Source organism: Phalangium opilio, unplaced genomic scaffold (genome assembly GCF_054372755.1).
Source record: "Phalangium opilio isolate 3A_F unplaced genomic scaffold, DU_Popi_V2 ptg000046l_1, whole genome shotgun sequence".
Taxonomy (NCBI): Eukaryota; Metazoa; Arthropoda; class Arachnida; order Opiliones; family Phalangiidae; genus Phalangium; species Phalangium opilio.
Window position 1 is genome coordinate 5,227,967 of NW_028324169.1, and position 24,835 is coordinate 5,252,801.

General features: G+C 38.6%; 1 protein-coding gene across 1 annotated transcript; it reads left to right on the forward strand.

The window, feature by feature from the left end:
- Positions 1 to 8,572: 8,572 nt before the first annotated feature.
- LOC149676423 (uncharacterized) lies at positions 8,573 to 10,058 on the forward strand. Its single transcript, XM_089838729.1, has 4 exons — positions 8,573 to 8,733; positions 9,096 to 9,288; positions 9,382 to 9,543; positions 9,627 to 10,058. Exons 1-4 carry the CDS (start codon positions 8,573 to 8,575, stop codon positions 10,056 to 10,058), a joined length of 948 nt encoding a protein of 315 aa, XP_089694855.1.
- The last annotated feature ends 14,777 nt before the right edge of the window (positions 10,059 to 24,835 follow it).

Below are 24,835 nucleotides of genomic sequence, written 5' to 3' on the forward strand. Positions count from 1 at the left end.
GCCCACCAAATGAACGGTTGTCACGTGGGAAAAGGAACTAGAGTTATCCGAGTATCCTGAGTTAATGAGTTTGAAATTTCGTCCATGCGCACCAAGGAAAACAAAGTTCCAATTTGAGCCTCACTCACATGGTTGTGAGAAGATTTCAAAGCATTTTTCTACTGAATTGCGGTTTAATAAAAATTCCCTGTGGAAGATAAGAGATGAGAACCATAATTATCATTTTTACTTCTTTTGTTCAATTGTTCAATTTCAGAATGATACCATGGATATGGGGCCACAAATTTGCTTGAGGGAAACAGATTATGGATATGCTCCGACGGTTGAGATGGGATTTACTCCAATCTGCACAGTTCCATTCATGTACACATATCGAATAATGCTATCAGCAAAAAATCTGACCTTCATCGCTGCTCCAATGGGAGCCTTCGACGATCTAAAATCTATTTCGAATGGAGTAAGGAAAAGTTCTTTCAATACTTTTAGTATAATTAAGGCAAATTAATTGGGTGTGCTTTATTCAAGCATAAGTCACAACATGTTCGATGCTCTAAAAAAATTAAAATTCGTAAAATTGAAAATGAAAAAAATATTACTAATGGTATTTGCCTCACCTGAGTCCCAGCGTTGAGCCCCGTGAAATCAGACTAGCTTACGAAAGATATATTTTTACATATAGAATACTATTTCTCAAACCTAATAATGAATGATGAGACATTTTTTCTACTTCTTTCTATTTCATTTAGTTAAGTTAAAGTTTAGTAATAAATAAATGTACTCATTAGTGCTTATAGCTAAAGTAAATTCTAAGGCAGGTTCGACTCTGGTAGAAATCAATCAATGTAAACAATTTATTCTCATAAAACATATTAATTACGGATAAGATTAAACATTAAGTTAAGTTTTGGGAGCCTGGCTGTTTACCCCTTAATATAAAGATCTTTGTCACTCACAGTTGTAGCCTTTTCGTGGCTTAGGACTCCGGTGGGTGTCTTCATTTTCAACGGCGCATCTCGCGTCTCTTCAGATTGTTTTAGAGTTCATTGTTAGATATCACACGGTCATATTACTTCCCGCGCTTTTAAGTTTTTCCAACCGAGGTTACCGTATTACCGAGGTAAGGTATATCGAACGCGTAAACGCGTTCCCGCAGCGGCTCTACTGTCTCGCTCGCCTTGTTCCTAGGTCGGACTCTAGATATCTTCTGCCTCTCTCGTCCCTCCTCTGTCCCCTCGTAAACTTTTTCGGGCTGGGGTCACGTGGGCCCCACGAAGATTTTTCCTCTCGCCTATGGCGCGTGGGGTAAACCAGCCAGGGTTAAACAGGGTAAATCACAGCCAGGCTGACTCAGATTGTTTTAGAGTTCATTGTTAGATATCACACGGTCATATTACTTCCCGCGCTTTTAAGTTTTTCCAACCGAGGTTACCGTATTACCGAGGTAAGGTATATCGAACGCGTAAACGCGTTCCCGCAGCGGCTCTACTGTCTCGCTCGCCTTGTTCCTAGGTCGGACTCTAGATATCTTCTGCCTCTCTCGTCCCTCCTCTGTCCCCTCGTAAACTTTTTCGGGCTGGGGTCACGTGGGCCCCACGAAGATTTTTCCTCTCGCCTATGGCGCGTGGGGTAAACCAGCCAGGGTTAAACAGGGTAAATCACAGCCAGGCTGACTCCGGTGGGTGTCTTCATTTTCAACGGCGCATCTCGCGTCTCTTCAGATTGTTTTAGAGTTCATTGTTAGATATCACACGGTCATATTACTTCCCGCGCTTTTAAGTTTTTCCAACCGAGGTTACCGTATTACCGAGGTAAGGTATATCGAACGCGTAAACGCGTTCCCGCAGCGGCTCTACTGTCTCGTTCGCCTTGTTCCTAGGTCGGACTCTAGATATCTTCTGCCTCTCTCGTCTCTCCTCTGTCCCCTCGTAAACTTTTTCGGGCTGGGGTCACGTGGGCCCCACGAAGATTTTTCCTCTCGCCTATGGCGCGTGGGGTAAACCAGCCAGGGTTAAACAGGGTAAATCACAGCCAGGCTTATTTTAGTGTTACAATGATCTCAAGTTTTTGAATTTTAAAACCAACTGATAATGCAAGTTTTATTCTGGGAAAATACCGACTACATAGCAGCAGCCTCTAAATTCTCTTTTAACTCTTCCCTTACAGTGTAGGCCTTGACATAGACAGGGGATCGCTGCGGCGCTGCCTTTCTTAAATTTTACCCCAAAAAATGTCTGCAAAAATTAAAACACACACAACTGATTAAGTTACCGCATACCGTTGACAAAAACAAGAATCACGTGATCCGTATTATAGGCGGTAGCGTTAGCAAAGCTAGACTTGCACTGGAATCGACCAAATATATTTGCATATAACCGTTATACTCTTATGTTTTTGCTCGTGTATTTTTACTCCATACCTTTTTCAGATATGGTTCGGGTTAGTTTGCGTCATTGGCGTACTGGTGGTGATTGACATACTGCACATGATGGTGATGGGAACTCGAAAATCAGTCATAGCCGTTGCTTCACAAAAATGCATACAATACTTTGGAGCCATTTCGGGAAATGGTAATGGACCAGCCACATTTATTAATCACTTAAACTTTCGAAAGCTCTTAAATAATCAGGATCGAGGTATAGAGCTTTTAAACTAAACACAGTCAAACGGCTTACAGCTAACCAATATTTTCAAATAGAAAAATTTCAATTTATTAAATTAAATTTTTCAGAGATAAGATTATTACTTTAAACAAACATTAGTCAAAATTAGACACTAGTATCAAGCAAGCATCAATTAAAATTGTTACAAAGAAACGATTCTTTTTTGAACCACAAAGCCAGTTTTCATTAAAGGGAATGACAAGCTTCGTTTGAAAAACCTTTGATTTATATAGCAAAAGATAGAAATAATTTCTGTGAATTCAAATATATCAAGCTTTTAATTCTCAGATTTCTGGTTATTTGGCAATAGGCATTTGAAAATGCTTCATATGAAATTATTTGAAATCCACTTTTTAAGGCGGTCCGACGTCACAGATATATTGTTCACGTGAGATGGTGCCACTTTCTGCTATCAGACCCAGAATTTAGACTGGCGATAAGCTCGAGACGCGTATACCTCGCGCGTATAGGATTCCCGCGCTTTTTCCCCCTGACGTCATAGTGATGTCATGAAACGGGCGAACAAGCTCGACAAGAAAAAATTGTTGGTATATTGAAACTGAGTTTTCGTGATTTTTCAATGGATTTTAAAAATAGAAACTTTGGTTCAAAAACATTAAAAACTTGATATTTTGAAAGTAGATACTTGAAAGTGTAACACAATACCACTTTCGTGGTAAAATATGATATGAAATTGAAAATTCGCATACCGTTCAATGTCTTTAACTTCAGTCTTAATATTAATGAATTTCCGGACTCTACCGCCAACCTTCATAACTTAAAACTATAAATCATATTCGTGTACATGATTGTGGCTTGACACCCGCTAGCGCCGAGGGGCCACTCACTCAGTGTAATCGGTGTGCACGGCTGAACATTAGACACTGAATATGCGTAATCTTTAAAGCCCTGCCCTTGACAGTGCTAAAATGATCAAACTTAGTTTTTTCTTAGCGTTTTCCGGGAGTAAAGGTCGTTCAGGGTTGGCGGTGGTTTAGGCGCTAAAATGATGTTATATTTAATTTAAAATATATGCTCAAAAACTACGAGGTTTAAAATTATTAGGTGGTATCATTTAAATCACTACTAAAACACGTTAATTTCGCAATTGTAATTTTTCTCGTTTTATGTAATAACGAAAACATACTGAGAGTAAGCTTAATTTTTGCTCTTATAGGGTTCGATATTTCTTCGTCACAAGCCATTCGCTTCAGCGTTGGACCTTTCATCTTGATAATTGTCATTATCGTCAATTTGTTCAACGGAGTCTTGAAAGCCAACTACTAATCTCAGAAAAGAGAAAATATCAACAGTGTAACCGATGCCTTGAGTTTATCTGAGGACATCCCGATTTATATAAATCCTGGACCTATAATTGATAATGAAGTTTGTCGAGGGGTTAGGATTTTATACTTTTTTTCGAAGAAGATTTTTAGAGTCATTCAAAGTAATATTCGAATCATTTCAGACTGTAACTGCAAAGAAAATGCTCTGCCGCAAACTGTGGCGGCAAGATAACACATCTCCTAATTTCGAAAAACTATCTAGAGGAAATGAAGTTTGGTTTGCGGATATATCTCTTTTTCAGATGGCGTCCGTTCACTTAGATAAAGAACACATTCTTCTGGATCTTTACATTGGTTATGATAAGTACTTCGAGGTACCGACGGATTTTTTGGCAAAAGAAAGTATGAATCCTGAAGCTCTGAAGTATATAAACCGAAGGTTGGTTTCCTTACTATCATAGTTCAGTAACACTCTGCGTGTTAATGTTTTTCATTATAACATTTAAAAATCGCAGAAACTGTTATCTGGACTAATTAAGGTCTCAATTAGTAGAACTTTATTAAAGACTAGCAACAAAGGCATCCGGCGTTGCCAGTTGGGACGTTTTTATTCTTTTCTGGTCGCTATTTTAAACGATGACGACAAATCGAACTTAGGCCCGTTGATAGGAAGGGTGTAACATGTAAAATCAGTACCCGAAATAGGAACCGCTGTTCTGAAAAACAGCGGTGTATTTCAAAAGTTCTCTTTTAGAAAGAGCGGTTGCGGTTTTAGCCAATAGCGGTTTTTAACTACAATTTTGAACCATTCTTAATCCTACCGTTTTCTTAAGTAAAAAATATCATAGCCTATCAAGTGCATCGAAACCTAAAATTACTTATAAAGTAGAAAGAAACCTAAAATTAGTTATCAAAAATGTAGCCTAACGTTACCTGTCAAGTAACTTAACATATTACTTATAAAGTATCCTAAACTTAACTGTCAAAAACAAGCAAATTTGACCTTACCAATCAAGATAAACCTGGTTCAACTTAATCTTATACTATTGGGGTTTAAAATAACCAAACTTAACCTGACCTAATGCTATTAGGGTTTCAAATAACAAAATTTAACCTGATCTAATTATTGTTACTGATCTCGTACTAATTAATTTCAAATACCACATCATAAACCATCCTAAATTACAATTTTTTTTCAAATCCTGGTTGTAGTGCTCTCTAGGAAATTGCTGCAACCCCCGAGGTTTACGAGAAGCGCTGTACAGGGACCTGTCATTATGGGTAAACGGAATTTTGAGGAAAGAGCTATTTTGGGAAGCGCGGTTATGAGAACCGCTATCATAGGATCCGCTCATACGAGAACCGCTTATATGAGGGTATCTTCACAGATTAAAGGGAGTGTCTGTACTAATTACTAGTAAAATCGGTTGAAATGAGCTTACGTTGTTCAATAACGAAAGGTGATGCCATCTGTGACCACCAAGATGGCGAAGGATTGGAATAATCATTGTTTATAAGAGTAACTTCCTTGCCTATTTCAGTCTCCTAAATCGGTTTTGGGCTCAGCGTTGATTATCAATTGTTCAGCCTAAATCTATATAAATAGATCTAAATAATTGGGAGAGGCTCCTCAAGACGACGTATTTAATTTACCAGCTGTTACCCTCGACTTTGTTCCCGTAAAATTAATAGAGTTTCAAACAACGAAACTAGAATCGTAAACGTAATGGAAAAGAAATTGAACGGCGCTCAAAGATCTGATTATTAGGCTCAATTATGACCCATTCAAGATTACAGATTGCGGGCGTTCTTCGAAACTGGCCAATTGACACCGTGGCTACGCTCCATTAAGAGAGACTACCACATCGTATTGGACCATTCGGAGAATGAGAATGAAGTACATGTACTAAGGTTCAAGGACATTGCAGCCAAGCTGGGAATGTGGGCGGCAATGCTTGGAGTCGCTTCTTTCGTCTTTACCATAGAGATACTGACAATGTTCATGTTTCATTAAACACGGATGGTGATGGGAACATTATAAGAATTAACCAGGTTATTAAGGGTTTTTAAGACAGCTGATCAAATCCAAAACGATTTCTAAACAGTTAGGTATTCGAAGTTTAGTCGTAAATATTTAGATATTGCTAGGTATTGAGGATAAAATCTAAAATAGAGTTAATCTGCATACGAGCGCCATGTTCCTTCTCTTTTTAGCTTATTAAAAACAACCAGTAACAAACAAGAAGTATCGATATCGTGCTTGCTAAAGCTGGGGTTTATGCTATTGGCTATTCTTCAGCGCCGCTAGGGCTTGAAGACATGACTTAACACCCGCCCTTAATTTTAAGTGAAACAAAATTCACGTCTTTTCGCACGTTAAAAGCTATTTGATGAAATTTTAAAGCTGTTTGAAAATCAAGGTGGAATAGTGTTTTCTGTACTAACAAGTTACGTTGGTGAGTGTTGTTTTTTAAGAGAAAAGACTTTCAAATTAAATCTGGTTTTCGTTGAGTGATTAAGTAATGAGCAACGTAAAAAATTTGGAATTTATAAAAGTCAAAAAGAATGTCACTCATGTGTTGCTAAAGACTGACGTTGTAAATATTTAAACTAATAATGGATAAGGTTTCCTAAGTTTTGTTAAAGTGTTAGTGACATAATTTTCGTCATCCACAAACTTAAAATGCGTAAAAAATGCTTGAAAAAACTAGTTTATTATGATATGTTTACTTTTTTATTTGGTTTCTTAGCAATTTTTAAAATTGCAATCAAAGTGTTGTGTTTGGAAAAAGCCTCGTTAAAATTTGGTTTCGTTTGATGACGTAGTAAGGAGAAATATTCTCTCTAGATGTCGCTCACGTGACGCATGTTAGTGTCACCGCGCCGCGTTAAGCCTATTTTATTCAGATACGCGCGGCATTAGTGGACTCGGGAGTCTCGGGCGCTCGCGCTTGGCTTTTCCACGAGATGCCGTGAGTGACGTATGTGAGTGACGTATCAAAGAGAAAAACCCACCAAAAATCTTCTCCGCAAATTTGCTTTTGACCCCCAATTTTCAAGTTTTCGAAGTTTTTTTTCCATTTTTTCCCGCATATTTAAATATTTATCAAGCATATTTTTGGAATCAGAAGAGTTTAAACTCTCAAAAAAGTAAGGTTTTCTTTAAATTTGATATAATTTTTAAACAACATTGCTATTCCTTTAATGATTTTGACATTATTTTAACAACTTAAATGATTAAAAAAATTGTTCGTGTAGTCTTTACATTATCCCATTGAGGAGTCACATTAGCACGCGCCAAGCTCGTTTTCATGTTGAGGTTTGTGAACTACAACGATAGGCATATTTTTGTGTTATGTATTGGCGAATATTTATACCTTACTGATCGAATGCAATCTCAGATTTTCGTGGTCTCCAAAATTCAAGTTCAACTTTATACCAAAACTGTAATTAATACCTAAAAATATATAGACACGAAGCTGACCCCATCGAATTTTTGGCGCGATATTTTGGTTCGCAAGTCAAAAAATTAGAATTAATAGCGCAGATATAAGGAAAATAATCACTTTATTTTAAAATCTGATTACTTAAAGCGCGGAAAAATAGCGTCCCTATTATTGAGACTTAAAGAGGGAAAATCAAAGATATGTAAAGACGAAAAAGCAAGGGGGCCGTTGCTGTCTTACCTTGCTTAAAGCTTTTATATTGTAACAATTTTCATAGTATTAATTTTCTTGTCTAAATTTGCATGTGAATCTAAAATTCTCTGCTCTAACGTGCAATGTCGAAAAAATTTTAAAGCTCATGTTATAATATTTTGGGCAAATGGAATCATGGTGAAAAAACGAAAAAAAAAACAATTTTTTTCCATTATTTCGTTTTTCATAATCATGTCTCTAAACTAAAAATTTTCAATATCTGGTACTTCAGGCATTCCATTTGGTTCTATTATCTTATACTTTTTCTATCTTTATCAACTAAGATATTTTTTTACTATACTACGATAAGCATTTTTTAAATAATTTTTTTTTATAATTATTACTATAAAACTGAAAATTTAAAAATCTGGTCCTTCAGCAAATTGATTTTGAATACTTATCTTTTGCTTTATGTAAGCTTTTTGAACAATTTTTATGTTTGACCAAAATGTTCAAAGATTGGCCAAAATGTTTTATGAAAGAAATAAATCGTTTAATCGCCTGTGTTAAACGTTGAAACTAGATTAGACTCAGAGAGATCGTGTTATTATTTGCGGTCACTGATGACATAAAACTTCGTCGTGACTTATAACTTAAAACACCAGTTTATTGTTTGCTTAAACGTTTAATAAAAGTTCTTTGTTATCCAACTCTGAGTCTATCCTTCCTCGTCATGGATCATTTGGTAAATATAAGTTAGTCATGGACAATAAGTCCTTTAAACGGGAAACCTGGGAACTTCTGAGTGTTCTTTTAATTTGAATATCTTTGTGAGCCGTGAAATTAGGCCCCCTTTCCTATGTTTAAATTTTACGGTTACATTAAGTGGCGAGCTTGCCAGGATCCGTTGAGACTAACATTACCAATTGTGCTTAAACGCGTACTTGTGCGAATTACTTGTGCCTTTGCTTGAACTAACTGTCGCGTCATGAATCCCGACGACCCACATGCTTTGTTCGCGGCGCTCAACGCGCAGTTACCGGGATCTTACACTCCCCCGAGGAGGAACACCCCTCCTCCAAGCCTTGGTACTAGTTACACCTATCTTCCTTTTGCCTGCTTCTTGATTTTCCATCTTGCACGTTTAAGGTCATCTCGAATAATGATACTCCCCTCTATTGAGTCAGGGGTTTTTTATACTAAATTTCTTACGTAGCTATTGCGAAATATCTATTGTCCTTGGCTGTCCCATTGTTAGACTGTAAGCGTATTTTTATGTCAAAGTTCTGAAACCAGAGATTAAGGAATTCCAGCACCCCCAAAATCAACAAAATAAATAATACAATAAGTAGTTTTTGGGGATTAATCTCCAAGATCTGACGAATTCTCGACAACCTTTGTGTACTTGACTCCATAGCAGCTTACGAGTAAATAAATTATACAATAGTAAACTTGACCTATTTATCTATTACTCTTCCTTACCAATAATACATACCCCTTACCAATAATAGCATTCTGAGTGGAGAATGGGTCGAATACAGTCCCATCTCTAACATTAACGAAAATTCGACAATCACGTTTACCGTGGCTGGTAGTTCCGACGCGTATTTGGACTTGTCCAAGACTTTACTACATATTCAAGTTAGGATTGTCGACCCGTCAGATGGAAAAACAATCCCAGCAGCTGCGGACAAAGTTGGACCGGTAAATAACTTCCTGCATAGTCTTTTCAGTGAAGTACATCTTTCGGCTCAAGAGAGATCCGTTACACCATCACCATAAAACTACCCTTACAAGGCCATGTTTCAAACGGTGGTGACGTTCGGAGGACCTGCCAAAACCAGTTTTCTTACCAGTTCCATGTTTTACAAAGACACGGCTGGGAAATTTGACGTGTTGGACGATAACGAAGGGTTTAAAACAAGAGCGGCCTTCGCTAGAAAAGAGACAATAGATATGGTAGGAACTGTACACTTGGATCTTTGTCAACAACCCTGATACTTCCCAAATTTAACGGATCTCTAATTTAGGTTTGTTAAAAGTCCAAACGAATTTTGCGTGCAAGCAGCCGTGCAGTTAAATGGAAAGTGGTTTACGAGGTAGCATCCTTGTATGTCCGTGAAGTAAAATTACTATCGGAAGTGTTAATCGCCCACGCTAAATGTCTGGAACTGGCAACTATGAAATACCCGATTATTCGTACGGAATGTAACTCTTTTTCAATTAACAGCGGTACAAAAATATGCGTTAGAGATAATTTATTCATGGGTCAACTACCCAAAAGAGTTCTTTTCGCTCTTGTAGATCAAAATGCGTATTTGGGTGATTACGAAAAGTCTCCTTTCAATTTTCAACCTTTTGATTTAAATCATATTGCGCTGTACCTCGACGAAGCGAGTGTTTCGCATAAACCCCTTACCCCAAACTTTTCAGGTGGTCAGTATATGAGATCTTATACCAATCTCTTTACCTAAACCTCTCAATGGTTATTGGACGAGGGGAACTTTATTTCACGAGAGGAATTCCCCAATGGGAATTGCATATTCGCTTTTGATTTAAGCCCCAACCTTAATAGTTTGACCTCTCAATTTCCGTTGGTAAGGAATGGTAATCTACGTTTGGAATTAAAATTCGCCAAAGACTTGCCCCAGACTATCACAGTTTTATATTACTCTGAGTTTCAGAATTTGGTTGAGATTGATAAGAATAGAACTGTCATATACGATTACAAGTAGAAGATTATGGACACTATACAAATAACTAGAATTATGGAAAGGGATCAATTCGCCAAGGATCTCTTTCGCGGTGTTTTCGCCGCTGATATGTTACCTAAAACTGTGAAATCTTTCCCTTCCCTATATATCGTGAATATGGGAATGTTGGATACCAGCGGAGAACATTGGACTGTTATCTACTTTTCTAGTAACAAAAATATAGAGTTCTTTGATAGTTTTTGGAACCCACCGGACATGTTTCAATTCAACGATTTCGTAGAAAGAAATAGTGTTACCGTAACTTTTATTTCAAAACAATTTCAAGGGAATACCAGTCGGACATGTGGCGGGTACTGTATTTATTTTTCACTGTATAGATGTAGAGGTGTTAAAATGTATGATATTTGCTTAAAATTTGTAAAAGATAAGAATTTCAACGATAAAATTATATCGGAATTTATGTACAAGAGATTTTCAATAAAGTTTTTTTAAATTTAAATGTGTGTATTTTTCTTGTTCAAATTGCGCGCGAATTTATTCCTACACACGCGCATGCGCGGCCGGTCCTCGCGCTGGGGGTCTGCCCTCCCTCATAGAATGAATTAATGTTACCTAATTTGTATGAAGTAAGTGAAAGAGAGAGAATTGGTATTTTAAAAAACTTTATTGAGAATGAGAAACCTTAAACTTGAGGCTTAAAACTCATTTGCGGGAGAGAGTAAAAACAAAACTTAAAACTATACATTCTACTTGAACATTAAATTATTTAAACTTAAAAACTATACATTATTGAAACTAAAAAAACTATACATTATTGAAACTAAAAAAAACTATACATTATTAAAACTAAAAAAACTATACATTAAATTATTTAAACTAAAAAGAAATTAACATTAAATTATATAAACCTAAAAACTACACATTATTTAAACCTAAAACTATACATTAACTAACAATTATTAAACATCCTTAATTTTAAAATGACCGTGTGCGTACGTCGACATTCCATCGATGATGAACCTCTTATCGTCGCAAGGGTTCAGCGCCAATTTCCTCTGTGTAACGGAATAGAGTTGATGTTTTACGCTTACGATCCGCTTCATCTCCTCGCTGGTAAGCTCCCGCTCTAGGAGACATTCCTTGTACTGGGCATGCCGGATCTTCTTTTGGACAACGCGACGACAGACACCCTTCTCCGTCTTCTTTTCACCCTTAGCCGACAGGATACTGTACATTTTCGGCCGCAAGCCGCAGAATTCCAGGATTGGAATGCCATCTTTGAACTTCCCAAGCACCTTCTTGTTTTCATCACTGAAGAGTGGATGATCCTAGGGGTACCTGTATCCGTAAAAAGAAGTTTGACACCGTCGCCATATCTAGCCTGCATCGTGTTGTAATGAAAGTCATACATGACTAATTTTGACAAGTCCAAGATTGCGAAGTCGGTATAGATGGGACGGTCCAACTTGAGGGATTTCTTCACCCGATGGATTCCAACCAGCTCGTTCCTGAAGATAATGAATCTCTGGAATGTAGGAGAACTGGACTTCTTGATGGCCTGCTCCCGGGTCTGTACAAGATCAAAGTTGATTCGGTTGCGAAGGTTCTCCATCGTCTTACCGAAAACGCTGTTAATAGATAATAATTAATTTACGTGTAAAATAATAACTTGAGGGTTGGGCGGGATCATACCTGTTATTGGCCAGCTTGAAGAAATCCTTTTCAAAGTCGTTGGTCGCCTGCTTCCTCTTTTCTGTATGTCTAATTCATCGCTGTACTCTAGATATTTGTTACGCGACGGGGGTTTTCATTTTTAGGGTGTAATTGAGCCAAAATTGACCATAGGAAACACTTATTATCTGTGTTTTGCACATTGATAAGAGCTTTTTTTAAAGCAAGTTTCTTAGGGGTTGCAAAGTACGTACCTCCGTGAAGCGGAATTTACGTTATAATAATAATCTGAAAAAATTGGATTCTATCTAATACCCACCCACTACCAGCCCCCTCATACTCTTCCATTAATCGTTTCAGGGTCAAAATTCCTAAGTCCATCTGTTCAGGGATAACGTCAGGCGTTAAAACTGATAAGTTTCGGGTCCTGTGATAGATCAAACATTCCACCTCCTCGTCAGTATTAGCTAACTCACGGGTGTAGCGAGCTCTGACAGTTAAATACCACTTAATACCCCGATCCCTCGACAATTTATCACGTAAATAATTTTCTATCGCTAGCCTATGCCTTCCTATGTACTGATCTACATCAGTCTCGACCGCTAAAGGTGTGAAACGTGCACAAAAAATAGCGTTACCTAGAACCTCTAACTCCTCTAGCTGATCGTGAAGGGGATCTTCTGGCGTGGCGACAATAGGTTCAGGCTCCTCCGGTGGTTGCCCTCCACCCTCCTGTTGATCCATGAAGTCATGGATGTCACGCGCCTCTTGACTCGAAAGTTCCGGAAAGTTCTCCTCCTCCTCCCCGTCCATGAAAAGGTTAAGGTCACGGGCCTCCTGGCTCGAAAGCTCCGGAAAGTCTCCCTCCTGACTGGTCCCATCTGCTGCGCACTCTTCAACACCTAGGACGTGCTCGCGCATGTGCATATCGGTCTCGTTTTGTCTGTTAAACCACTTGTCGCAATTATAACATGCGATCCTAGGTGGTGGGGGAGTGACGACTTCGATGTAATCCTCTTCCCGCTCCATAAACTCATGCAGTGCACGATTCAAATCGTCAGGTAGTTCATCTAGATTTTGGGACGCAAGGTCCGACGACAGTGTGTCGCCAAAAGGAGAACCAAAAACGTGGGGAGAGGTGGGGGGAACTGAATCAGGAGAGGAGTGGGTGGCGACTTTCGAACGAGAGCCAAAAACAGAGGGAGGAGTTGGGAGAATAGGATTTGGAGTGGAATGGGTTAGTTTTGACCGCTTGACCTCGGGAGGGGTTAAACGATTCCCCCTACTCATGATAAGCTCGCGCCTAGCTCGGGCTTCCTGGGCATTTAACTCTTCCATGCTTAAATCCTTAAGGGTAGGAGAATCGGGGCTAGGGGATGAATAAGAGTCCGAACTAGAGCTAGATAGGTTGAAGACAGCACGCTTTCTACCTTTTAAGTGGTTGCCGGCCACGTGGGAAGTTAAAGTGGTGCGTCTCGTGGAACTCTTTGGGCAATGCGTGCACTTAAACACAACACCCTCATGCTTTTCCCTTCTAAGCCTCGTAAGGTCCCGTGATCTAACATACTCGCGCTCGCAAACATCGCACTTAAACATTCTAAAAATTAACTCTCTCTTAAAGACAGTAAAAAAATCAATCTTGATCTCGGGACAGAATTAACTATGTCTTAAAGACAGTAAAAATAAAAATCTATCTTAATCTGGGGTCGGAAATAACTATGTCTTAAAGACAGTAAAAAATCTATCTTAATCTCAAAGATAATTACAAGTATTTTCGGTGTTAAACCGTAAAAGTTTCACTTACCTTCTGCAAAGAATGGCTAATAGAAACTAAGGAACAGTCAGGAAGTTGACCAGAACATAAAATGAATAGCTGATGTAAACGCTGGAGCTTTTATACTCTTGGCATGATAAGATGTTAAACTCTCGCAGATCAGGGGATTTCACACTTGTATCACGTGACAATTAGCGCCATGCTTCGAGACGGGATTTTAAACTTCAATCTAGTTGATTTTTCGCAAGTCTCCTATCGTGAACATAGATTATTGTCCCAAATATTGCCGACTGTAACTGTTTACTTGGCTTACCATGAAAGACTTCTATCAGGGTTTATATTTCAAATTATTGATGGTATTGACCTTCTATTTACTCGTAGTTGGAGGTTTTCATGTATTCACACGCGCCTATTATGTTTTCGAAAACATATCTAGTTGTTTCCGCTTCATCAATAAGCGTTTCCTAACCAAAAAACATTTCCTACACCCGTTGCAGTTATTTACATTTCAGTTTCCTATCTCTGCAATGATTGTTCTAAAATATATATATATATGCCTATATCCCAAATAAAGATAAACCATTAAATTTGAATATTAATTTTAATTAACAATTGGAAATATGCTTATACTTAGAATAATGAGAATATGTTAAATTTCAATATTTATTATTTAAATTAGCGTCAATACAATATTTTACAAGAATTTTTTGGAGTTGCATTCGCTTTTAGAAACCATTTGCTTACAGAATTGAAAACTTAAGAAAGAGGAATTATTAAAAATGCTAACTATCCTAACTATATTTAAATTTGACACGGCATTAGAATAATGATTATCCACACGTTCACTCCATTCCATCATTATGCAATCATGTTGCATCTGCGATGGATGTTCTATAAAACATCCATTGCAGGTATTCTTGATTAGCTCCGTCAGTTGCTGTATAACCATCTCCTTGATCGCGCTCTCTACACGTTTTGATTCGCTAAGGAATGTAACCACCTGAATGTGTTTTTCCAGTAAGTTCTCCCATAGGTATGATCCTATAGCGAATCCATTCTTAGTCGGGTAGTGAATTCCATAGTTGGCTCCTTTACCCGGGATTACTTGACGAATATTTAACGTTTTCCTATCCTGGTAAGTTACAAGTTGAATTCGCTTGTCCACCGACCCTTCGAAAAAGCTCGTGGTAGGTTGAGCGTCATCCTTCTCAAAAAATTCATTTACGGTATCCCTCATCCCATAAAGTTGCATGTACTCGTCCTCACTTAATATAATCCCCGTAGAACCATCCGTCATTTCCCAGTCTAGTATTGCAGTCCGCTGTTACGCTGACCGATTTAGTTGAGGAAATCTCGAAAACGTTGGAATTATCCCTAAATAATCACACAGAATTAAGACGCGAACTTAAATTTAACCATAACACTAAAGGAGAGAGTATACTTACATTTCGATGAGTGCTTGAAGACTCGTAAAATGCCATATCCTCAAACCTACCACGTCTTTTATACGTTCGAGGCATATCGTCAAAAGTCAATATGGCACATGATCTTGAACCTAACACTTGGCGGGGGTTTACCATGACGTTGACGGTCATGTTGTCGAAAGACAATGTGACATCGTCTTAAGCCTAACACTTGGCGGGGTTTTACCATGACGATGACAGCCACGTTGTCGAAAGTCAATATGACATCGACTTAGGCCTAACACTTGGCATGGGTTTACATCCACGTTGTTGAAAGTCGACACCTAACTTAAGCCTAATTTCCTGAACACGTGACATGGGTTTCAAACGTCATAATTCAATCCCTATCAGTGAGACCATGCATTTATTATTTCCTTCAAAAAATAAGATAAGCCAACGGGAATAGATAACCCTATCTCGAGTGTTCGACATGAGATTAAACGCCATCATGAGATTACATGCCAATTTTCCCCTATCAGTTCACGCCAAGTCCACCATCATGAGGTTTCACGCCATTTTCCCCCACCAGCCCGCACCAAGTCTGACATCATGAGATTTCACGCCAATTCCCCGCGCCAAGTCCGACGTCACGCCAATTTCCCGCGCCACTGTTTGGGGAGTGACACTTGCCTACTACTCAGCTTTGGTGTTATTTAACCTTAACACGCATGATGGCAAACTAAGAACATTGTTGAGGTGAGACAAGACGATAGTGTTTACACTGCAAACCAGTTGTGAATGTAGCTATGAGTATATCGGGTAAACAGCTGAAGCGTAGACAATTGGGCCTTTACAACCACTTAAAGGTAATATCTCTCCAAAATTTATACACTTCATTTCCTGTTCTTTTCCCCATTGACTGATTTCCATGTGTCTAAGATTTATCCTTATTTGATGTAAAATGTCGTCTGCTTTACTGTATATTCGCAATTCTTGGAATACTGCTTCAATAGTTCGTAAATTTTTACTTCAAAAAAGAGAAATAATTCCATATCTAGGTCAATAAGTTTGTAAAAGTAGACCTCTTGACTCGGAAAGGTAATATTTTGGTTTTTCCAACTTGTTAGAAAGTTAACTTGACAACACAAACGCCTTCAACCTAAAATATATGGCGTCGGAAAAAACCTGACCAGAACTATGCCTATGACGTCACGCATTCATCGCTTCCTATTGGCCACCGCTTTCCTCTCCATAAAAATTTGTGGAAAAGTCGAAAACTATTCCGTGCTATAGCCACCAAAAAAGCGCGAAAGTTTTCGGCAAGTTACCGACAAAAAACGGCGAATTTTGCCGCGTTTTGGGTCAGTGCATCTTTAAGGAAACCAGACTAACCCCCTATAATGTGCACCTACCCCTATCGTCGGTGGAATGATGCGTGGAAGGAAATTTAAACGGGTAAACAAGATAGGTCGATTTGAAGCTAATAATCTATAGCAGGGTTTTGGGTGCTTATAGTTACTGGTTTTGAAAATGGGTGTTGGGTTAGCACGGTAGTGCCGAAGGTCAATGCCTACTTCTTGGTGCTTCCGAAGATATAGAAGCGAGTGTAACGCTGCAGGCGGACAGTTCTCATCAGGGGCGGACTGATGTTGTTTTCTTTCTGTGGGCATTGTAGGCTCGCGGCCCCCAAAAAGGCTCATGCAGCCCTAATATTGGCGCTGTAGCCAAGGATGTTTGGCTGATCGTTTGTCAACACCTTTCAATTCCCGGTACCCCGAATTGACAAACCAAATTGAAATACCAATTTCTTACGTATTTTAATTCTGAGTTTATATATTAGGGCAAAGGAAACAACCGAGCCTTGTTTAGATAAATTGAGATGAATTTACCACATACTCGATGAAATTTCTCTTTCTACAGTCATAATCATTAAAGCTTCCAGATAATATTTTCATAGTGATGATTTTGGTCTGTTATTAACAATTTTTACTTTTTTAGTTTGGAAAAGGTTCTTTCGCAGCTAACTTGACACAAGGACAACGCTAAAAATATTCGTATACCATAAATACGGTACGCGACAATTTGGTCTCACCGATTTGGTCTTGCTGTTTGGGTCTCGCCGATTTGGCCTCGCCGATTTGGTTTTAGGACAAATGGGTCCCGTCACAAATTGGTATCAGGACAATTGGGTCTTGGGGCAAATGGGTCTCGGGACACTTTGGTCTCGAGACAAATTGGTCCCGGTACAATTGGGTCTTGGGACAAATTGGTCTCTGGACACGAAAGTCTCGTTTTAAAAAAATTATCACCCCTTCATCATATTTAAGCCAGTCAATTTTAACCGAAAAAACCAAACCAAACCTTACCTAACCAAACCAAGACTAACCCAACCTAACCTAACCTAACCTAACCTTACCAACCCAACCCAACCTATCCTAACCAAACATTACCTAACCAAACCTAACCAAACCTAACCTAACCTAACTTACCCTTACCAAACCAAACATAACTTAACCCAACCCAGCCCAATCCAACCTATCCTAACCTATCCTAACCTAACCCAACCCATTCAAACCAAACCTAAACTAACCAAACCTATCCCAAACTAACCAAACCTAACCTAAACTAACCAAACCTAACCTATCTAAACCCAACCTTGTTTGGATGTAAGAATTTATTTATATAATGAGTATGAAAAGCCCGCCTCTTAGCACGAACAATTTATTAGCAATAATAGAAATATTTTGGAAAAGGTGGCTGCTAATTAATAGGAGAATAACCTGGAAAAGGTGGCAACTAATTAATAGGAGAATAACCTGGAAAAGGTATCAGCTAATTATTAGGAGAATATTTTGGAAAAGGTGGCAGCTAATTAATAGGAGAATATTTTGGAATAAGGTGGAAGCTAATTAATATAAGAATATTTTGGAAATTGTGGCAACGAATTATTGGGATCATTGTTTTGAAAAAGGTGGCAACAAATTATTGGGACCATTGTTTTGGAAAAGGTGGCAACGAATTGGACCTTTGTTTTGGAAAAGGTGACAACGAATTGGACCTTTGTTTTGGAAAAGGTGGCAACGAATTATTGGGACCTTTGTTTTGGAAAAGGTGGCCACTAATTAGGTAACGAAATAATCACGAGACCAAATAATCACGATACCAAATAGTCCCGAGACCAAAATATCGCAGTATTTTTCATAGCACCCCTCCATTTTGGGGCTGAAAAGGTGAAGTAAGCTTATTATTGGTTGTTTAGTCGCTTAGTATGGGGCTCTATGGGCTGCCATCGGTCCTTCAGTATTGCTTTGTCCATGAGATAACCCTCCATATTTAAAAATAGACGCGTTTTTCAATAATATTGTTTTTTAGCCTCACTCGACCTGTTACCGAAATGACGCGCTTCCGCTTTTAAAAATATCCGCTAGAGGCGACACTATTAAAAACTGTTTGCCTCTGCCTAGAGAGACGCCCGATAACAGAGCTGGAATTTTCTCTTAGTTTAGTGGCCCGTGGGGTACAGCGGCATAACGTAACAAAATTCTCACTGGTTACGACCGTTGTCTCTCAGAGCCTTAGAGGTGAGAGCTATGGTTTTTAAGATAATATTCAACAGGATGACCCTTGAAACATGTTGTTATTGCTCGGAAATACCAATCGATGGTTGTTTTCAGATATCCATACAGTCGCCAGACTCAAATGTTTTTGTTTGGAATAAAATAAAGTTACTGTATATCCGAAGCTTTTGAAATGTCTTATCTTAATTTTAACTATACAATTGAAAGAATATTTTTGAAAAGGATATCTCATCTTTACGATTAAATGTGCAAACGGTAGATGCGTGACTAAAACAAGTTAAGAAATCAAAATAATCCTCTCCGCGGGCTATCTACCCAAATAAGATGTTTTTCTTAAATAATTAAATAAATTATTTAATCGCTAGTAATTACCTTAATTCAAAATAAGTCGTTTTAAGAAACGTTAGTCCTAAAATCATTTTAGACATAGTTATTCTAACGTTTGACTTCTAGTGAACATCTTTTTCACAATTCAGGAAATTTAGGGTATATGCAAGAAGATTGATTCACAGTGATTAGTAAGAAAATGCGCGATTGTTTGAACCTTTGGTGGAAGCCCTGCCATTGGGAGGCTAGACGCTTCTCGTAACCATAGCCAATCGCCACGTACTTCTTAACCATAACGATGGTAATGGTATAGAAACCAATATTGCTTTCTGTGAACTGCGAACACGGTTCGGATATTGCAAATACGTTTGCTCTTATATGCGAACTGTGAACGGACAAACAAACAAACAAACAAACAGACCTCTCTGTGAAAGTCGTCGTCACTCACAGAAGTAGTATGAAAACTTGTCCGTTTAAGCAAGCGCGTAAAACCATTTGATTGGACGCAATAGGGAAATATATTCATTTGTTCGCAAGCATAGTGTAGACAATAGCGTGAACAAAAGGTAAAAAACACTTAATTAATAAGTCAGAGGAGAAAGGCCGATAATGTCACAAATAAACGGCTCTACTATACCCTTTAGTCGATATTGGTAAAGAAAGAGAGCAGTACGCAATTGAAGTTTAACAACACTTTTGCGCCTTAAATTTCATGTAATATATATTAAAATAATATTATTGGAATAGAGATTAAAAAAAATCGTAAAGAAAAAATATTATCAAAGGAGTAGCCATAATTTTCATAGCGTAATTCAATGAAGAAAGATGAATTTCTTCATGATTGCTCTAACTATTTGTGCTGCAGCCGTACCACTTCAGGAGACCACGGCCGAGAGTCATGAAAAGTTAGTGCTTCAGCTTCAAATGCTTTATTTTTATTGATAACTACACGTCATTATTGCGTCACAACTGCATTAATTTTAAGATATTGCATGAAAGGTAACTCATTAAAATCATTCCATCGTAAAAGTTAACTAAGCAATCGATTCTTCAATCAATGCTTGATTCTCAGCACAATCTTTATGCAAATAATTCTGTTGAGTAATAGATGTTCCAGATTACATTACATTTTGACCATTCACTCATTCAGTACAGTAATCATACTTTTATAGATGAATAGTACGCCTAAAATTTGAACTTCTATACCCATAAGTCCTTTTCGGCGTTTTAAAATTATTCGCTAGTTTACTTATTCCTATTTTCACGTTTTGATTTGGGACATTTAAGGATGGCAGTTATTTATTGGTCGGTCGGCTACTTGAATGTGGCTGTAAGGATTTACCAACTTATTTATTTAATTAATACAGTTAAATACTATAGATGAAAGCTAAAAATTGTGGCTTATTCCAATTTCGGTGAACTTTTTTATTTTATTTTTTTTGCTCTCCTAAATTTCCATCCAAAAATATAGGGAGAAAAAATGTGCTCCCGCCCAGGCTTTAAAACTTACAGTTAGTTTGTTTTACTTATTTTTACTCCCCCTTTTCTACTTGCTTCAATCCGTTGTCATAGCAAATCTGTTGCCATGGCAACGTAAACAAAATCTTCCCCCGGTTTCGTTTCTCTTGGGTGGATTTAGAGAAAGGAGAGTAAAGGCTGGTTTTCACCAACCAAAGTTTCAAAAAACCGTAAATAAAATTTCGCATAATTGTGCGGAAAATTCTTCAAAAAAGGCAAACCGGATTCATTGAAACTTGTAATATGAAAGAGCGCAAGCTCCTTAGTTTCGGTTCACATTGAAAATGTATCACATTCATTGGGAGTAAAGCGAAATATTATCATTGAACACCGGGGGTTTTTGGTACTCCTAAGAGCCCCTTGTAGCGCTGTTTCCAACGTTACAGCCCCACTTTTAGTGGAGCACCCCACCAGGCGTTGTTTTCTGTAATTAGTCTATTCATTCCAGGAAACGTGACATTATTTATCCATCTGTTACATCAACACTACTAGTTCCTGCAAAACCAAACAGGATATCATAAGCATGTACTGAGATAGCTTTGCCAGTGGCGGCTCAAGTCAAGTGGAGGCCCCAAGCGGTAACCATTTTGGGGCCCCCAAACTCAAGATATTAAAATTAAATAGTAGTTCTAAGATGGAATTTTTATAAGAAGGCGTAAAATAGCGTCCGGTGCGCGCGTGATAGTCGACAATCACCCTTTAATGGGTGGAGGGGGGTGGAAAAGGAGCCGAGACTTAATATTTTATCTTATACCGTCTTTTTTGGGTCACCTGAGAGCGCTCCGAGAGCGCTCCAAATTTACGTGTAACGTCATCGCTCTAGCTCGGAGGACCGAATGTAGTTGCTCCGAATGAAAGACAAAAGTTTTTTCAGAGCGTTTTTTGCGACGTCTTCAGGCGCTCCGTCTCTAGACTCGGCGCGGTTGGGATAAATTCGGGAGGAAACCGGGAGTGAGCGACTTGGTCATTGTAAGACGCACCGCCGTCTCGGATCACCTCGTTTTACAGCAAAGAAAAACGCTATTTGTTTTTCACCATATATTTCTTTTACCTTTTCGTTAAGCCTTGGTTTGGTTTTTGGAACTCGCGAAATCATAGGTACACTTGATTCGATATAGAAACAATTACAGAACGAACGATTTTGACGTTGAGACACATTCAAAATCCATCAAGTTATGTATGTTCAAAAGCTAACTTATTCATTGCAATTAAAAGCAACCGTCGTAAAGTTTCAGCACCGCAGGTAGCCTCCATTTTCTGTTTTCTTTGCTCGAGGTTTGCTTTTTCTCCAGTCGGAATCATTCGCGTCCGTATGACCTATCCCCATGGGATCCAATGGGAAAGCGCAGAGCAATGACGGACATGAAAGGGGTGGGACTTAATTGTCCACTGACACCGGCGTAAGAGTAGAAGCGTAAAATCTCGCGACTTAGGTCTTCTTATATAAATCCCTTCTTGGTATAATACTGAAAGGGAAAATATTCGTCATTTTTTTCCTTTTAAAACTATTAAGGTCCGTCCACACCATGGCTTTTTTTTCGCGTCGCAAGCTACGTAACGCTGGCACGCGCGGTACGTCGCTTCGCTCGGATCGTTTACACTACAGAAATTTGCGCCAAAGCTTTGCTCGCAAGGCCTTGCAAACCTCGCGAAAATCTTTGGCGTGTCAAAGATTTTCGCAGTCTCGCAGTCTCGCAGCCAATCAGAGGTCTCCTGGTTGGCGCAGGCGTAGTGTATTCGAGTTATTTTCAAGAAAACAAGTATGTCTCCGGTTAATAGGCCTAGTGTTTCTCGTGAATGAGTGGAAATCAACAGCTATTTTCGTTTTTATTACATAGTCTCTTCCATTTTTTATTTGGAAAAAGGAATTTTTAATGGAAGAAAATTAATTCTGCTCAATTCGGGGCCCCATGGCATCACGGGGCCCCAAGCGGCCGCTTAGTCCGCTTACCGTTAAACCCGCCACTGAGCTTTGCGCCGAGATTTTTACAAATCTGTGGGGGGTAAGGCTTTCATAAGCACCACTAAACTACGGAATCGTCCCTATCTTTTAACATTGAACGCGCATCTTCCAAGGCGAATATTACCGATTACGCTCATACGCTGAACGCTTTGATGTGAAAATTCGCATCGGGAACCGCTGAAGCCTTTAGAAATTCCAACGCTCCATGGCAAATGGTTGCGCAAGACACGCAGTGTGATCGAGAAAACACCAACACCTTCCTTTATGGACAACACCCAATACTGCCAACGAATTACGTCACTACACTAAATTATAGACCTCTTATACAGGGTGTAAATAAATGTTTGGAATTCAGGTTTTATTGCATTCAAATGAAAAGGTACGAAAGATATATTGGGGAAGATGCTGAATGCAACAAAATGTTTTTAAGCATAGTCCTATTAGTCTTAGAGCTAAGGCCTCAAATTACCTCTAATCTGTTTGGTAAACATCTCAACGTAAATGTTTGATGTGTCTATCATCGTGGTGGAAGCACTCTTCAAAACTACTGCCCATTTCTTGCAATAGATTTGCAAGCACTAAACCCATGAGGCATGAAGTCCATGTAAATATCTCCAGTGATGTTCTCGTCGAAGGAGAATGGTCCGATAATTTGGTTTCCCAGAATGCCTACCCAAACATTTACCTTTCATCGCATTTGATGGTAATGAGGTCGTAACCAGTGAGAATTTTGTTACGTTATGCCGCTGTACCTCACGGGCCCATAAACTAAGAGGAAATTCCAGCTCTGTTATCGGGCGTCTCACTAGAAAAACGGTTTTTACTGGTGTTGCCTATAGCGGATATTTTTAAAAAGCGGAAGCACGTCATTTCGGTAACAAGTCGAGTGAGGCTGGAAAACAATATTATTGAAAAACGCATCTATTTTTAAATATCCCGTAGCTCGAGAAAGGAGGGTTATCTCATGGACAAAGCAAAATTCACCTTTTCAGCCCTAAAATGGAGGGGGGGGGGGGTTATGAAAATACCGAGTCAAATCCCGGAAAAGCTAGCGCCATCTAGAAAAAATATGGCGTTAACTGTTTCCCTCTATATAACGTTGATTCCCCTCCCGTATGCCCCCCCCCACTTTCCGGCTTGCTACTATATGCCGCTAGAAGGCCAATTAACAACTGTTTTTTAACTTTCTCTCTCTGCCATCGGTCCTTCATAGGGTTGTAAGTCGGAAAATTTTCCGGAAAAGTACCAAGCTATATTTTTCCGCTACCGGTTTCTCATTTAGAATGTTAATACTTTAAAATTTTTCAATTGCCTTTATTTTCAAAACATTCATTATTTTGTTTTCGGTGAATTCGGAGGGGAAAAAATTGTCCAAGGGCACAGAGTCTAGTGACCCTATTCTCTATAGGAAAAGCTCACTCAATGGCTATCGCTTGCATGCATAGGGTTACTGTTTGCTCTTATGACGGTATAAGGCGTTAGAGAGTCGAGACCTAAGTGAAACTAAAGAATAGTGATCGTCTGCGTCATTGTAAGGGAAACGAGGTGTTATGTTGTTAATGTTATTAAGTTTGTTAACCCTGTTTAAAGTCACAAATTATGGGAAAATCAACCACTAATATTTGGCTATCTACTAAAGATGGCAAAATAACTGGAGAATGTTTTAAATCTTTAAAAGTTTGATAAATTGACTCAAAGCTCACTTAATTGATAGTTTTATATTTTTCCGATTAGCGGAAAATTTTCCACTTCGCGGAAAGGTTTCCGGAAAATTTTCCGCGTTTTATTTTTCCGGAAAATTTACAACCCTACTCCTTCAGTATTGCTATGTCCATGGCTATCTGGTATAGCTGTGCGTTGCTCTTAAGGGTTTTAGATGGTTAGTTTACTTTTTAAATGTAAAAGTTTATAATTGTTATTGATATTGAAAATATATATACACCCATTTTAGTTATAAAGTTAAACTAAAAAATTGAATCCCAACACTAGTTAACTGTTGGGTAAAAATGTAAACATCTGAGCACGCGAGCCCTCGCTATAAACAGTAGCAGAAGACAGAGTCAAAGTTCCCGGAATTAATCTATTTCAGGGTAGATGGCGCTGCGGTACGTGTAATGAGTTCCGGTTCAACCCCCTTTTCCCTTACTAACTCACATAGGAGCCCGTTTTTTTGAAGAGACGAGCCGATTGTATTGAGGTGAAATGTCCTCTTAGTTTAGTGGCCCTTGGCTGTACCGTACCATACCTGTGAAATGTAGCCTCGTCAGAAAACAGTACCATTCTCAAAAATAGTGGATAGGTTT